This window comes from Stegostoma tigrinum, chromosome 8 (assembly GCF_030684315.1).
Source record: "Stegostoma tigrinum isolate sSteTig4 chromosome 8, sSteTig4.hap1, whole genome shotgun sequence".
In the NCBI taxonomy this organism is placed as follows: Eukaryota; Metazoa; Chordata; class Chondrichthyes; order Orectolobiformes; family Stegostomatidae; genus Stegostoma; species Stegostoma tigrinum.
In genome coordinates, this window is record NC_081361.1 from 52,970,508 (window position 1) to 52,986,597 (window position 16,090).

At 40.7% G+C, this 16,090-nt stretch overlaps 2 protein-coding genes across 3 annotated transcripts in view; one reads left to right on the forward strand and one right to left on the reverse strand.

Annotated features, from left to right (window-relative positions):
• The window catches only part of lrrc40 (leucine rich repeat containing 40), a 53,304-nt gene extending 52,609 nt beyond the window's left edge, over window positions 1–695 (reverse strand). Inside the window, exon 1 of the mRNA XM_048540021.2 lies at window positions 187–695. Within this exon, the coding sequence (XP_048395978.1) occupies window positions 187–337 (151 nt within the window). The 5' untranslated portion in view covers window positions 338–695. The remainder of the gene's footprint in view (window positions 1–186) is intronic.
• Window positions 696–6,843: 6,148 nt separating this feature from the next.
• srsf11 (serine and arginine rich splicing factor 11) overlaps window positions 6,844–16,090 on the forward strand; it is a 35,945-nt gene continuing 26,698 nt past the window's right edge. The window contains exons 1-2 of one of the 2 annotated variants that reach the window (XM_048539992.1): window positions 6,844–7,170; window positions 15,955–16,088. In XM_048539992.1, the coding sequence (XP_048395949.1) occupies window positions 7,055–7,170; window positions 15,955–16,088 (250 nt within the window). In that variant the 5' untranslated portion in view covers window positions 6,844–7,054. Of the gene's footprint in view, window positions 11,881–15,954; window positions 16,089–16,090 lie in introns of both variants that reach the window. The other variant, XM_048539993.2, reaches the window with a different exon arrangement.

Here is a 16,090-nt window from a genome sequence, read left to right on the forward strand (position 1 = left end):
ATCTACAAGCACTCGAACGGGTTACTTTCATCTCCAGGGAAAATAAAACAATCGAATTTAAACATGGTTTTGAACACGTGGGCACAAACATCACTCATTTGTGAATGCAATGGTGAGAGCAGAGAAATGTTGCAGAGTACTACAACAGTTAACGTTCACCCTGCCTGTAAGAGGTAGCCGACTTACCCTCGCTCAACTCTCTATTGGAAAGATTCAGCTGTCCACTTTTCCTGGCCGTTTTAATTACGCCAGCAGGCACAGGCGGCTCGGCTGCCCGAGGTTGAAATGCTGAGCCTGGCCTGCGATTGGCGAACCTGCTCTTGTCCCTGCGCGACATTGAGAGTACAACCCGGCTGACCAGCCTCCCAGCCCTCACCGACTAGATCCCGGCAATAGGCCGCGGCCGCGCCCGCACCAACCGTCGGCGCTCACGCTCGCGCCCGCGCCAAGCCGACCGCTGCGCGAGAGAGCTTCTTGGGGCGGGACGTTCTCTGAATGAACATTGTCCTCCCGAACACAACCGGTTTGTTGTTTCTTGTGCGGACGAATTATTGACAAGAGTCGGTGCTTCTCCCGAGAGATCGTTGCTTTTTTGGAAAACATTCCATCGTCACTGTTTTGGTAAAACAAAAATTGCCTCGGTAATCTAGCTTAATGTAAGCTAATCAACCAAGCATTGTACCTGCTAGATAAACAAGTGGGAATAAAGAATGGTGGTTTCTGACTGCAAAAAAAGCGAAGTATTTACCATTATGCAAAAGTGACGGGATCCAAATGTAGGTATTCTATTAAAATTTACAAACAATAATAAACAGTGGATATATCTCGTAATCAGGACTGCATCAAATTCAGGAACAAATAAACGTCTTGAGAATGAGTAAACAGTTTCATAGCAAAACATGAGGCATAGCTAGTTCATTTTGGCAAACGGAATAGGAAAGCAAATGATCGGGAGAAACACACTTAAGAGCGTCATTTCTAAACAAATTAACAGTACAATTTGGCATAAAACTTTGTCAACACCACATTCAAAGTATTTTATTCAGTTCTGGTCAACCAAAAGATAATGAAACAGTGGAGAACGTTTAGAAAAATACTACAAGGATTTTACCAGAAATGAAAAGATTCAACTATTGGAAAAAGATGGGCAGGTTGTGGTTCTTTTCATTGGTAAAGACATGATAAAAGGAGCCAGAAAGAGGGTTTTCAAATTTATAATGTGGTTTGAGGAAGTGGTTATGGAAAAGCTTTCTGATTCTTGAATTCTCTAGCCGAAAGCAGATCAGACCTACAAGGTCATATTTTCAACCATGGGTAGAGGAAAGATGTATCTCCCAAATTGAACCCAGCTGGAACGGTAATCAGAGATAATGGGAACTGTAGATGCTGGAGAATCCAAGGTAACAAAGTGTGGAGCTGGATGAACACAGCAGGCCAAGCAGCATCTTAGGAGCACAAAAGCTGACGTTTCAGGCCTCGACCGTTCATCAGAAAAGGGGATGGGGAGAGGATTCTGAAATAAATAGGGAGAGAGGGGGAGGCAGACTGAAGATGGATAGAGGAGAAGATAGGTGGAGAGGAGAATATGGGTGGGGAGATAGGGAGGGGATAGGTCAGTATGGCGAGGACGAACAGGTCAAGGGGTGGTGGGATGAAGTCAGTAGGTGGGAAATGGATGTGCGGCTTGAGGTGGGAGGAGGGGATAGGTGAGAGGAAGAACAGGTTAGGCAGGCTGGGATGAGCTGGGCTGGTTTTGGGATGTAGTGGGGGAAGGAGAGATTTTGAAGCTCGTGAAATCCACATTGATACCATTGGGCTGCAGGGTTCCCAAGCAGAATATGAGTTGCCGTTCCTGCAACCTACGTGTGGCATCATTATGGCACTGCAGGAGGCCCAGGATGGACATGTCGTCTAAGGAATGGGAGGTGGAGTTGAAATGGTTTGCGACTGGGAGGTGCAGTTGTTTACTGTGAACCGAGCGTAGGTGTTCTGCAAAGCGGTCCCCAAGCCTCAGCTTGGTTTCCCCAACGTAGAAGAAGCCACACCGTGTACAGCGGATGCCGTATACTACATTGGCAGATGTGCAGGTGAACATCTGCTTGATGTGCAAAGTCATCTTGGGGCCTGGGATGGGGGTAAGGGAGGTGGTGTGGGGGCAGGTGTAGCACTTGCTGTGGGTGCAGAGGAAAGTGCCGGATGTGGTGGGGTTGGAGGGAAATGTGGGGTGGACAAGGCTGTCGCGGAGAGAGTGGTCTCTCCGGAAGGCAGACAAGGGTGAGGTGGGAAAAATGTCTTTGCTAGTGGGGTCAGATTGTAGATGGCGGAAGTGTCGGAGGATCATGCGTTGTATCCGGAGCTTGGTAGGGTGGTATGTGTGGACTAGGGGGATTCTCTTGCGGCGGTTATTGTGAGGGCGGGGTATGAAGGGATAAGGTGCGGGAGACACGGTCGAGGGGTTCTTGACCACTGTGAGGGGATCTCATCATCCTCCGATACTTCCGCCATCTACAATCCATCTACAAAGACATTTTTCCTTCCCCATCCTTCTGGAGAGACCACTTTTTCCGTAACTCCCTTGTCCGCTCCACACTCCCCTCCAACCGTACCACACCTGGCACTTTCCCCTGCACCTGCAGGAAGTGCTACACCTGTCCCCTCACCCCCATCCCAGGCCCCAAGATGACTTTCCATATCAAACAGATGTTCACCTGCACATCCGCCAATGTAGTATATTGCATCTGCTGTACACGGTGTGGCTACCTCTACATCGGGGAAACCAAGCTGAGGCTTGGGGACCGCTTTGCAGAACACCTACACTCGGTTCACAGTAAACAACTGCCCCTCCCAGTCGCGAACCATTTCAACTCCCCCTCCCATTCCTTAGACGACATGTCCATCCTGGGCCTCCTGCAGTGCCATAATGATGTCACCCGTAGGTTGCAGGAACAGCAACTCATATTCCACTGGGGAACCCTGCAGCCCAATGGTATCAATGTGGATTTCACCAGCTTCAAAATCTCTCCTCCCCCCACTGCATCCCAAAACCAGCCCAGCTCGTCCCAGCCTGCCTAACCTGTTCTTCCTCTCACCTATCACCTCCGTCCACCTCAAGCCGCGTCTCCATTTCCTACCTACTAACCTCATCCCGCCCCCTTGACCTGTCCGTCCTCCCCGGACTGACCTATCCCCTCCCTACTTCCCCACCCATACTCTCCTCTCCACCTATCTTCTCCTCTCTCCATCTTCAGTCCACCTCTCCCTCTCTTGCTATTTATTTCAGAATCCTCTCCCCATCCCCTTTTCTGATGAAGGGCCCAGGCTCGAAACGTCAGCTTTTGTGCTCCTAAGATGCTGCTTGGCCTGCTGTGTTCATCCAGCCACACAGTTTGTTATCTTGGAAGGGGAATCAACTCCTTTGTGAAAAGAGAAACAGTGTTAATATTTGAGTCTGAAATGTCTCTTCTTCTGAAGTCATACCAGGCTCAAAATATTAAATTTCTTTCTCCCTCTGTGGATGCTGCTCAACCTGCTGTGTTCTCCAGTATTCTGTGCTGGTTTCAGAGTTCCAGCATGCACTGTATTTTGCTTTTATTTGAATCAACTTCTTACTGTTGGCATCAGTCTGAAGCACATTGACATCATGGATAAGAATGGGAAGCAGCAATGAAAGTAACAGGAGATTTACCTGCAATATAAACAGAAACATACAAGCTTCTACAAGCACAAGTGGACATGCAAGGTCTCAGTTTAACATGTTATGCGTACAAAAATATCTATGATATTTTAACACTCCCTCAGTGCTACAGTGGAGTGGTTGACTACACTTTGCGTTCAAGTCACTAAAGTGATATTTGAACCCAGTGAACCAACACTGAGATTGAGAATGTCTATAAAGTGAACAAAAGCAACAAACACAAGACTGATGTATGGCGTAACAAAATTTACTTGCAGCATAATGGCTCAGAGGTTAGCACTGCTGCTACGCAGCACCAGGGACCCAGGTTCAATTCTACCCTCAGGTGACTAGCTGTGTGGAGTTTACACATTCTCCCCATACCTGTGTGGGTCTTCTCCCTCACTCCAAAGATGTGCAGGATAGGTGGATTGGTTATGCTAAATTGCCCATTATGTTCAAGAATGTGTAGATTAGGGGTGTGGACTTGTTGGGCTGAAGGGCCTGTTTCCACACTGGAGGGATTTGATGATAATTTTGACATTTTGCAGCAAAACTGAATACAGTAACATACTAAAAAGTTAAATCGGCAAATACAATATTAAAAAAGAAAATGCATTAGTATTTTGTGAAGATTGTATATTAAAATAAAAATGTACTACTATGTCACAAATGATAATGGAAATACTCATGTTTATAGAATCATAGAATCCCTACAGAAGGATGCCATTCTGCCCATCAAATCTGCATCTGAGGAGCATCCTACCCAGACTCAGCCACCTACCGCATCCCCATAACTCCACATCTACCATGGCTGATCCTGCACATCTCTGGACACTACGGACAGTTTTAGCATGGCCAATCCACCTAACCTTCACATCTATGGACTGTGGGAGGAAACTCACACAGACGTGGGGAGAATATGCAAACTTCACACAGTCACCGAAGGCTAGAATTGTACCCCAATCCCTGCAAAGGCTGCTGGCAGTTTTTGATGGCGTTCTATGTATTTAACAACTGTCTCACTTCCTAGTAGCAGAGGAATCCTTTAGATTGTTGAAAGTGTTCTCTGCTGAATACTTTTGCAAGCTTATTCAGTAGCTTTCAGCAGACAGCTGTCAAACTGAACTTGGAGAGAGAATATATGATTTAATAACTTACATTTACACAAAGAAATTGGAAACAAAAGAAAATGCATGTGACATCTGTTTCTTATTCTGTCTCTGAACTAAAAACATACTTAGTTTTTCAATATTATCAATTTCTAAGACCTCCTCCTCATTAGAACTACCATATAGCAGCTTTTTTAAAGCTGGAATTCATCTAGGTTTGACCATCATGTGAAAAATGTTTCATTCTTTTTCCTGATAATTGCCTGTTATACCTACACATTAAGCTTCTTTACGTAGGTTTTCCCATTAATGGTTCGAAAATAGCTTTTTACCTCATTAAAGAGACATTGACATTTTTTATTTAGGTTGCCCCCCAAAATATTATTGTTTCAAGCTTCAACTTTAATATTTGCAGGTGGTAATGATATTAAGTGGAGAAAAAAATACTGTGTCATTCCATTGAAAACGAGAGATATATAATTTTGAAATTATCAAGTACTCAGTTTGATTCATTGATTCTCAGAAAGAATATTGGGATTGAAGGGGACTCAGGTAATTGAAACATTTCCTAAGGAGGGATGTTGAAGGAACTGTGATAAATTTCCAAGTCAAAATGGTACATGACTAGTGTTCCATGTCCTTGTTGGTGCCCTTGTTGTCTTGGGTGGTGTAAGTCCCGAATTGGAAGGTGCTGTGGAAGTAGCATTGAAAAATGTTTGTAGTGCATCTCTAAAATGTACACACTCCAGCTAAATGTTTGAAGTGGTAGATATGGTGCAATTCACCTTGCCCTAGATCTTGAACAGAAGGAATTGTACTTATTCAGGCAAGTGAAAAGTAATGCATCACATTCCTGGTTTGTGCTCTGTAAATAGTGAAAAGCTTTGTTGAGTTAGGGGATGAGTAAGTTGTTGCAGAATTCTCAGCTTCTGACCTGGACTTGTGGCATGATAGAACATAGAACATAGAACATTACAGCACAGTACATGCCCTTCAGCCCTCGATGTTGTGCCAACCTGTCATACCGATCTGAAGCCCATCTAACCTACACTATTCCATGTATGTCCATATGCTTATCCAATGACGACTTAAATGTACCTAAAGTTGGCGAATCTACTACCATTGCAGGGAAAGTGTTCCATTCCCCTACTATATATGGTGGTTGTTCCAAGTTTCTGCATGGTCAAGGGTTACACACAGATGTTCATAGAGCAGGATTCAGCAATGCCTTTGAATGTTATGGGGAAGTGGTTAAACTTTCTTTTATGCATTGCTTGGAACTTGTGTGGCATGAGCATTGCTCATTTATTTATCTACACAAAAGTTGAAAGTTGTCCACATTGCTGCTGCATTTGGTTAGAAGCTTCTCACCACTTTACAAAATACTAATTTGAAACATTAACTGTGCTTTCTCCACAGATGCAGCCTGTCTTACTGTTCACAACACTTTCTATTTATATCAGTGATAATGGGAACTGCAGATGCTGGAGAATCCAAGATAACAAAGTGTGGAGCTGGATGAACACAGCAGGCCAAGCAGCATGTCAGGAACACAAGGTGCTCCTGAGATGCTGCTTGGCCTGCTGTGTTCATCCAGCTCCACACTTTCTAAATCCTCTGGGAATATATTTCAAATCTCTGAAGCATTTGTTGTGGGAAAAGCACTGCACCAAGAAACTGAAAATGACAGGCACTGAAGAGGAAGAAAACTTGACTTCTTTTGTTGATAAATAGAAAGACCGTAAAGGCAGTAATGTTGGTATAAAACAAAGAACTGTGGATGCTGGAAATCCGAAACAAAATAAATATTGCTGGAGACACTCAGCAGGTCTGGTAACATCTGAGAAATATTGACTCTGCTTCTCTCCACAGATGTTCCAAGTCAGAAATGTTATTTACTTTGCATTTCTTTTGTGATGGTAAATGCTCCGAAATCTCCTGAAAATGGTAGTCGCTTAGGCCGGATTTTTAGGCAGAAAGATATTCACTTCCGTCCGCCCGCCGCCAGGGGAAGGAAGGATCGTGCTGCGCTTGCGCGTTGAATCGCGCCGGATTGTGGGATACCGCGGAGCCTGCCCGTTGTTGTTGAAGGTTTCGGGGCGAAGACCCGGGAGTTTGCAGTGCCGATTAAATTATCTGTGAATTGTCATATATAGTTTATTTTCTTCTGTATTCTTAATGTCTTAGGTTCAAGAAAACGTCGTTGAAAAAATTGGATCGAGAAAGTAATTACTTTAAAAAAAATAAAACCTTTATTTAAAAACGCGAGATGGCTACAGACGTCATTCAAGTGACCAATGTGTCGCCGAGCGCCACCTCGGAGCAGATGAAAACTCTGTTCGGGTTTCTGGGCAAAATCGACGAGTTGCGGCTCTTCCCATCAGAGTGAGTAACTCCAAACTTCCAGACAGGCCTGGGGCCTAGCCCGCGTCGGATCCGCTTTTAAGACTTTTCCTTTTTGAGTGAAAGTAAATTTCTGTTGGGCGTACGTTTTATGAGCGTACGACTTGATATAATCCTTGAGTGAAAGTATTCACTTTTTTCTTCCTTTCCTCGTAAACGATTACGAAGTAGCAATTTTTCTCCTCTATTGTGTGGCGTTTGGACTCGCTGCCATCTCATACGCGTCATCTCCTTTATTCCCACCACATGTTCCAAGCTGTTTTTATCAGGATTCATATCGACGGTGTTCTTTGAATAAAAAAAATGAAACGAGAATGTTCTTATTTGAAAGATGTTTATTTGAAGGTACCCAAGCTTTGGAGGATTTATTATTACCGGGGTAAAGCAAAATGGCCGCCAATGTAACACCTTTCGTCAATCCTGTCAGACGATCCTTGTTTTCGATCGTTATTGTTCAATGATGTTGTGAACTTACTACTAATCATTATTAAATGTGTTAAACAGTGTTTTGAATAAAATTGGCTACATTTTGTGAGGAAAAGAAAAGCGCGAGCAGTTCAGAAGCAGACTTCAAGTGTCGTACGGCCTACACCTCGTGTTTCTTAAGTGTGGGGAAGTAAATAGGCTACTGAAGGAGAAATGGGCGTATGACAACACAAGTAAAGTGAAATTTTCATGGTCTTACAAAAGCCGTTAGCCATTGACTCAATTTGTAATTTCGGCCGAAAAACAGACGGAATTAAAAAATGAGAGATAATGGAAACTGCAGATGCTGGATGAGTCGGTTTTTATTTTTAAAAGTGAGAAAATTATAACTGATTTTATTGTTGTCAAGACTTGACAACATCTTTTGAAAGGAACGCACATCGGTAAATGCATATTACGTTAGAGAAGGATGATTCTGAACATTAAACATTTTATCCTTTTTCGAATATTGCTTGAGACTCTGAATCATTATATTTGTACAGTGTTTATTTATAATACTTGTATATATTTATGATTTGTTCTCTCCTGAGACTTGGTTGTTAAAGTGGCATTATTGGCACGGTGAACAGTTCCCTGTAACATTTTAATTACGTTGCTTAATTATCTTTTCAGGTATTTTCTGTTTGTTTCCTTAGGCAAAGATGTACATGCTTTAAACCTGAAGATTTAAAGCTCGTGAAGATTTGTAGCTTGGGTTGTGGATGAAGTTGTTGGCTTGCTTGCTGGGTTGGTTGTTGTTCAGAAATTTCGTCACTGTGCTACTTAACGTCATCAGTGCGGCCTCCGATGAAATGATGATGTTCTACTCCGAGATAATAGGAACTGCAAATGCTGGAGAATCCAAGATAACAAGGTGTGGAGCTGGATGAACACCGCAGGTCAAGCAGCATCTTAAGAGCAGGAAGGCTGACATGTTACGTTTCTGATGAAGGGTCTAGGCCCGAAATGCCAGCCGCCTTGTTCTGCTCCACTTGGTATTAATGTGATCCGGTCTGTTAAGTTGGGCTGTGTCATTTCCAGTTATGTTCTGCATGGGTTTGTATATTAGGTCTAATTCCACATGTTTGTTGATTGCGTTATGGATTGAAAACCAGGCCTCTAGGATTCCCCGTGTGTATCTGTGGCTGGCTTGAGCTACGATGGTCACACTGTCCCAGTTAAATTGATGGCCTTTATTGTCTGAGTGCCGAGACGAGGGACAGTTCGTCGTGTCGTTTTGCTACTAGCTGATGTTTATACACCCTTATGCAATCAAAAACGTGTGACATTAGACCCCACATACAAACCGATGCAGAACAGAACCGGAAGTGACTCACACCAGCTTAACAGACCAGATAGTAAAAATACCAAACGGAGTAGAACAACATTGCTTCATTGGAGGCCGCACTGGTGTTACCTAGCATGGCGTTGAAACGTCTTTGTCATAACTAGCCAGATCAGCGAGCAAGCAAACAACCTTAAACCCGAAGAATTTGGGTACGGATTGACTTAAAAATTTTTGAGGTTGTTATGCATAAAGATAGTTTCAAATATTATTTTTGTTAAACTTGGTGACTGATTTATCATAGCTACTTCCTAATTTTTGATATCAGAGGTATACCTCTTATCCCTTCATAAATCAGCTAACTTATTAACTAATGCTTTTTTATGCTCAACAGTTACTTGCTGGATAATGGTTTTCTGGAAGTTTTTTTTATGAACAAAGATGACTTAACCAGAGTCCAGAGGACAGCACTGCAGGGAAGAATAAATTATCACTGCTCGTAAAATGATGCTAATATTTAGTCCAGTGTCTAGATGATTTGGAAAGAAGAATAGGGTATTCCATAGTTCTGAGATGGTATAAGTGACAAGATTGGACCACAAGATTCAGGGGTGTCTCGGCAGGATATATGTGGAAAGCATATTTCCTCTTGTGTGAGAGAGCTAAGTGTCAATGCTTTAAAAATAAGGGATTAATCTTTTAAAGACAGGAAGATTTTCTTCCTACAAAGAGTCTTGGGACATTTCCTCAAAAGGTATTAGAAGCAGAGTATTTTGAATGTTTTTAAGACAAATGTTGATTAGATTTCAGATGAGTAAAGTATGAAAGGTTATAGGGATAAGTGTGAATTTTGAGTAAATCAACCAACCAAACTCTTATTGAATGGTGGAGAGTTAACTTCCTAGTTCAGATGTTCACATTATACTTAAGTCTTGATTCCGATGTTGGCACAAGAGACAAAATCTTAGATGGGATCAGGGTTTTGAGTTTGAACTTAGTGTAAAATAAGAGGCTGTGAATATAATCTCTGTTGAAAATAGTTTATATGTAATTCCATGGCAGGAGTGGCAGTCTGTCCACAAGCATAATATCCTGCTGACACAATTCAAGTATGATTGACATTTACAATTTAAAACTGCATGATATACAGTTGATATCAACTTGTGTAAACAGTTGTCTGGTAATTATAAACAGGCCTCCTGGTTCTAATGGAACTGTGGAATGAATTGCCCAGGTCTATCTACTATTTTCTCCCCTTGTACATAAGTTTTTTTTTTAAGTTTAATCTTTTTGTGTTTATTTTTAATAATATCTTTCTCTGCTTTCCTCCGGTTTCCCAGACTTCTCCCCTTCCACTCCATAAAGACCAGATAATTAAAATGCTGGGCTTTGCCAGAACACCTGGAGAAATGCTAGTTCATAATAGAAGAGAGTGCGCTATAAAATAGCAGGTGAGCTTAGTAAATTGGGGAATCACTTGCAGACAGAGTCCAGAGAGCTGCTAAAATATTTTGAGTTAGAAGCAGTTTAGTTTCAAGGAGTTGTGTAAAATACAGTCATTACTTCAGGTCAAAAAAAAAAGTGAATGATGGAGAATTAATGTAGAGGTGGATTTGGAGGCTATTTCGTGAGGTTAGGTGGAGCTTAGGAAAGTGTTCTGATTTCAGTTTTTCTGGATATTTACTGGGAGAGATTTTTAGCTGGTGATATGGCTTGCAGCTTAGAAGTTGGCACACAGCATTTGCTTTGGCTTACACTTGAGGCAGAGAAAAATATGAGCTTCATTATTGGTCATATGCAAAGGTGAATGAAGCTTAATTTCAGTTTGAATCTTGAACAGAAGGTGAAAGATTACCTCGTTTGAAGCTAGTGCGGAAATTCAGTTGGCCTCATTGTCTTATTGCAAAAGTAAGTGGATTACCTTGGAGTGTTGGAAAAGTAGCTAAAAAAGGGACTTGGGCTTCCATGGTCAAGAGAGAACAGGGCAAGTTTTACCTCAGAATTGCTGGAGCTAAGAATGACTTTGGTCTTGATGGCAGTAAATAATTTTAAGATTGCCTTGTAAGAAAGCTTGAGGCAAGTGAAATGCAGACCTGTGTACAATATAAACTAAGCTATACTGATAATCTAATTGTACTTCTGTTTAATTTGTTCAATATATGTATTTTTTTAATTGAAATCTTGTGGCGTAGTTTTACTTGTTAAAAGGTGGTGTTTGAATTCCTTTTTGAATATTAAGTCTTTGGACACGAATGCCACCTGCCCCGGTGCTTAAATTGCTGCTTTGTTTTCCAGCTGCACTGTTTAGATTATAATAGCCTGGTACATAAATTTCAAATTTCTCTTGTGGTCTCCTTTCTAAATGTAAGTACCTGCAACCCAATACTTTTTTATAATTGTATATAATGAAATCATTAATCTGACAAGTTTAACATTTCTCATTCTCCTATCAGAACTAATTATACACTTAAAACACAACATTATATTTCAGAAGCAGTTCCTTCATTATATAATGTTTTGGGATGCCTTAAGACTTGAAAGAGCACGTTAATAGTTAGGATAAACAATCCTGCGTTAATGTAATACTGCAGTGTACTGAATGGCTCAGTAAACAGCAGTGCAAGTGTAAAGGGGATTAGTCTCTCGGACATCTCTGCAGGTTTAAAACTCAGCATGCGGTTTGCTTAGTGGAAGCTGGTACTTATTAACTGTTTCCAAACCACAGCCCATCTGCATGGTCAATTAATATTGCGCTCAGTGCCAAGTGAAACATAACTTAGTTTTGATTGGCCTTTAAGGATGACCATGTACTGATGTTACTTCTTGTTTTCTTGTAACTAGCTCTGTGAAATGTCATTTACTTCTGGGAAGTATTCCATGTGCTGTTGACATGCGTGCGCGCGCACACAAAATAGCCTTCCTTCATGACATCAGACTTTGATGTAAGTGATTTTGCAGGGCACCTTAACATGCCTTTGTATACCTACGTGAGATTAAAGCTATGGTGTCAGTGTTGCCTAACAAATGATCTCTGGACTCCTTGTCAAGTGAGGTAGTCTTATAGAACTCACATTAGGATGGAGTTCTGATTGTGTGTTTTTAGTAGAGACTATTTGCTTGTCAGTGAGGTCAGGCATTAATAAGAAATTCTACACTTGTAAATCTGTGATCTGATAAAGATTTCACAGATTTAGCACCAAGCTCATGGTGTACAGGGCAGCAATGTAATCTGTCCTTCGGAATATCTAGGAGACGTTGTAAAATAGACAGAAAATCTCTAAAGAAATTTTATTGATGATGCCTGCACAATATCCTGCAAATCCAGGGCAAAATAGGTTCCCCATTATCAGTGCCCTCTCTCGAGCATTGAGACATTGGTTACAATTGATCAGCCGGTTGGGCAGCCCACATTGCTAAGTGTGTCGTGACACAAGACTTCCGTAACAGGTTCTCTGCTCTGAGCTTTCCGCAGCCCGTAGTTACTGAAAGTCGGAGGAAAATCTTTAAGAGCATGTCAAAGCCTCCATGAAAATATTAGAATATCTTCACTGGCTTGCCAGAATCACTTGCCCAAACTGTAATATTAGTATCTGCAAAAATCTAACCATTTAAAGCACCTCTGACAGGCCCAGATGGAGGCCGAGCAAAAGGAGCATTGCAGTATCATTCCACCCACCTGACTCAAAAGAACCACTTGCTCCATCCCTGTTTTGTGGGCAAGCCAAGGTCTGGATTGTTTGGTTGCCTAGGACCCACATTTTGGAGTGGCAATAAGCAGTAGATAACAAAAGAAACAGTGTTGCCTGCAACCTTAAAGCTACTACAGAAATTACAGAGTAGATATTGTTAAAATCTATTCAAAGCGTATATAAGAATCAGTAACGTGTATTCGTGCGGAGAGAGTGAAAAACACTTGCACATTCAGTTAATATGCACTCTTAAAGAATGAAAATCATAAAGGACTACAAAACTGAAGAAACTGTTGCTCAAAATTTTCTTTGAACGTGATTCTAGCCAAAGGATACATAATATAGTTTTTGCTTCTTTGATGCAAGTTTGAAGACTGCAAAATGCTGAAGGCTTGACAAATCACAGCTGTTACTATATACACCACATACGTTTCCTAACTTGTTCTGAGTGTACGGAATGAACATTTAATCAGATTTCATGGACTGTACCATGGTGCAGAAGCTTTGCTCATTCAACCTTGACAACTTTGCGAATCTACCCTGTAATTAAGCCAATAAAGTACTGCAACAGGGCCTCAATTTTCAGCTGCAGACCAGCAGTTAGTTATATGGTGTAGTGCCTTCTGGGTACAATTAAACAGAATAACTTAGTATTAGGGTAACTGATTCATGTACTTCAATTACTCAACCATGACAATGGGTCAAAACTCTGTTGTATTTATAAATGTTTTAATTTCCAGTGTATGTTTTTAAAAGGAGGACTATTACGAAAATAAACCTAAGAGCTAAATTCAGTCTGTTAGCAGAATACTGTGCAAAATCAATGGAATTTCACACGTAAAATTGAAAGGGATACTTCACACAAGGAAAGACTTCACAAGGGGGATGACTCTTCCCTGCTTGGCAAACGCCATTTTTTGCAGGATGTATGTTCTCGGAGGGTAAAACGGAGGAGAAGAGTGGTTTAAAAAAGTTTTAAAAAATGCAACTGAAGTGGACTAGTGGGACCAAACACATTTGTTTGCACTAGCCTGGATTCGAGCATTGAAATGCTGTGAAGGTCAGAGTCGAAGAGCTATTCCTTCGTTATGATGTGTTGCATGCAATGGAAGGAACTCATCGCTTGAGTGCTACAAATGAGTTTTTAAAAAAGGAATCCAGCCTGCAAAACCAAATTATAGTTTTTTTCAACTGCCAATATCAACACTAACAGTTATCTGAACTGCAACATTCAACTATCTGCTCTTTGCAAAATAATTCAGAGATTGATCTGTATTTTTTAAACTTCTATCCTTTTCATATCATCTGTTTCTAATCTGTGCAGAAGTGCTGTTACTAATTCTTCTCATGTATATTAATGAATAAACTCACCATTTTTGTCAATTCAAGAAAGCCTTATTAAATTGACTCCATTTAAACCAGTTCATTAGGTCTGGAAGAAAATTTAAGAAAAAGAGTTATTGTAACCAACCAAGGTGTGAACAATTTATCGAAAGGGAGCCGATTCATCGCTGTCCACGTGGGAGCTTAATACCATGAGATGTCCCATTTGGAGCCTTGTTTGAGATCAGGTCATAATATCGTAACAAAACAAAAATGAATTGTTAAGCATGAATTTTCCTTCATGTATTGGACAAAGATAAGGAATAAGAAATGGAAAATTAAAAAGGCGAAGTCTGAGAATGCAAAGAAGCAGCATTTTTAAAAAAAGATGGTCTGGAAAACGAGCTTAATGGCTATTTTGAATGGGTTATTGATAAACTAGAACAGTCAATGCAAGTTATCATCTTGATGTGGTGATCTGAATGTTTTCTGGCTTGCCTTGTAGATTGAAAGTAATGCTGTGAAATATTGTTTACAAAAATTAGAAGCAACATTGTCCTGCTAGAGAAGAATTAAGTTTGCCAAAGTTTTAAAACTTTAAATTTACCTAAAATCCAGTTTAAAAACAAAACCTGGAATGGTTTACTATCAGAATTGCTGATCGTTCCTAAACCTAAATTTTTAAAGCTCCCAGTAACGTCACTTATCAACTCAGTTGGATAGAAGAGCTTATTTAAAATGTCAGAGTATTAATGTTGACGTTAGCATTTTGTAGTGATCAGCACTCTGTAATTTCTTCCTAACACCTGCTTTCAGTTCATGACCTTCAATATTTTTAAAGAAAATTTATGAGGATTTATTTTCTCTTTCATAAACACTGATTTACACAGAATTTAAAAGAGTCAGCAATATGACATCCTTCAAAAACTGCATTCAGAATCAGTGATTCAGTTCGCTCCTGAAGCGGTCCTTTACTTAAAATGGTGATTTTTTTTCCTCTCTTATTTCCTATTCAGAACTACAAATGCTTTGCTGATTCTTATGGGTAATGTAGATAATGTTAAGTACGGCTTTTCCAGAACTTTTGTACCTTGGGAAGGGGTTGGGGGATCCTACATAGTGTTGGACTTGCCTAACTGTAGAGATATTGTGGAATTTTGCTTTCTATCCCCATCAAATGGCTTGTACTCATCTTGAGGCCCCAACCCAGGGGTTTACCCTTTATAATGGAGATGGATAAGGGTAGACTATGATAGGATGATTCTAGTTCAGTACCCTGGCTCTGTTACTACAGTGTGCACAAATCTTAGCTTGTGTATTCAGAGCAGTTGTGAAGGCAACCATTGGCTGCCCACTCTTACTCTGCAGTTATATTTGCTTTCCAGGCCTTCTCTTATGACATCCTCTACTTATTAAGTCTCTTCAAGAATAATCTGGATATTCATTTTTTAAAAATATTAGTTCATGGGATTTGGGCGTTACCAGCACCCGTAATTTCCCTTTGAATTGAATGGCTTGTTTGGGCCATTTCAGAGGGCAATTTAAAATTATCAACGACAATGCTGAAATCACATGTAGGCCAGGCCAGGGAAGGATTACAAATTTCCTTCCTTTTTCTGAAGGACGATCTGTAATTTTAAAATTTTAAGAGCAGTTTGCATGGTCGTTACTGAGACTAGCATTTGTTTCTAGCTTGTTGAATTCAAATTCACAGTGCCATGGTGGGATTAGAACACCTGCTCAGAGCATTTAGTCTTAAGTTTTAGCATACTAACTAGTCCACCGACATTACCAGTATGCCATTGCTTCTTTCCTTGTAATTTATTGTGCCTACTGTATGCTAACAGAAATGATAGTAAAATTGATTGTAATATCCTGTCTGTTTCAAAACAACTTCAACTTATTTTAAGATCCACTCTTGGGTATTGACTTTTCTCTTTTTTTTAATAAATGCGATCTAATCCTGACACTTCATTTCAGTTGTTTCTCTTTTTGTTCTTTCAGTGAATCACCATTACCTGTGACGTCTCGTGTGTGTTTCGTAAAGTTTCATGATCCTGACGCTGTGGGAGTGGCGCAGCATTTGACAAACACAGTCTTCATTGACAGAGCTTTGATAGTTGTACCTTATACAGAAGGT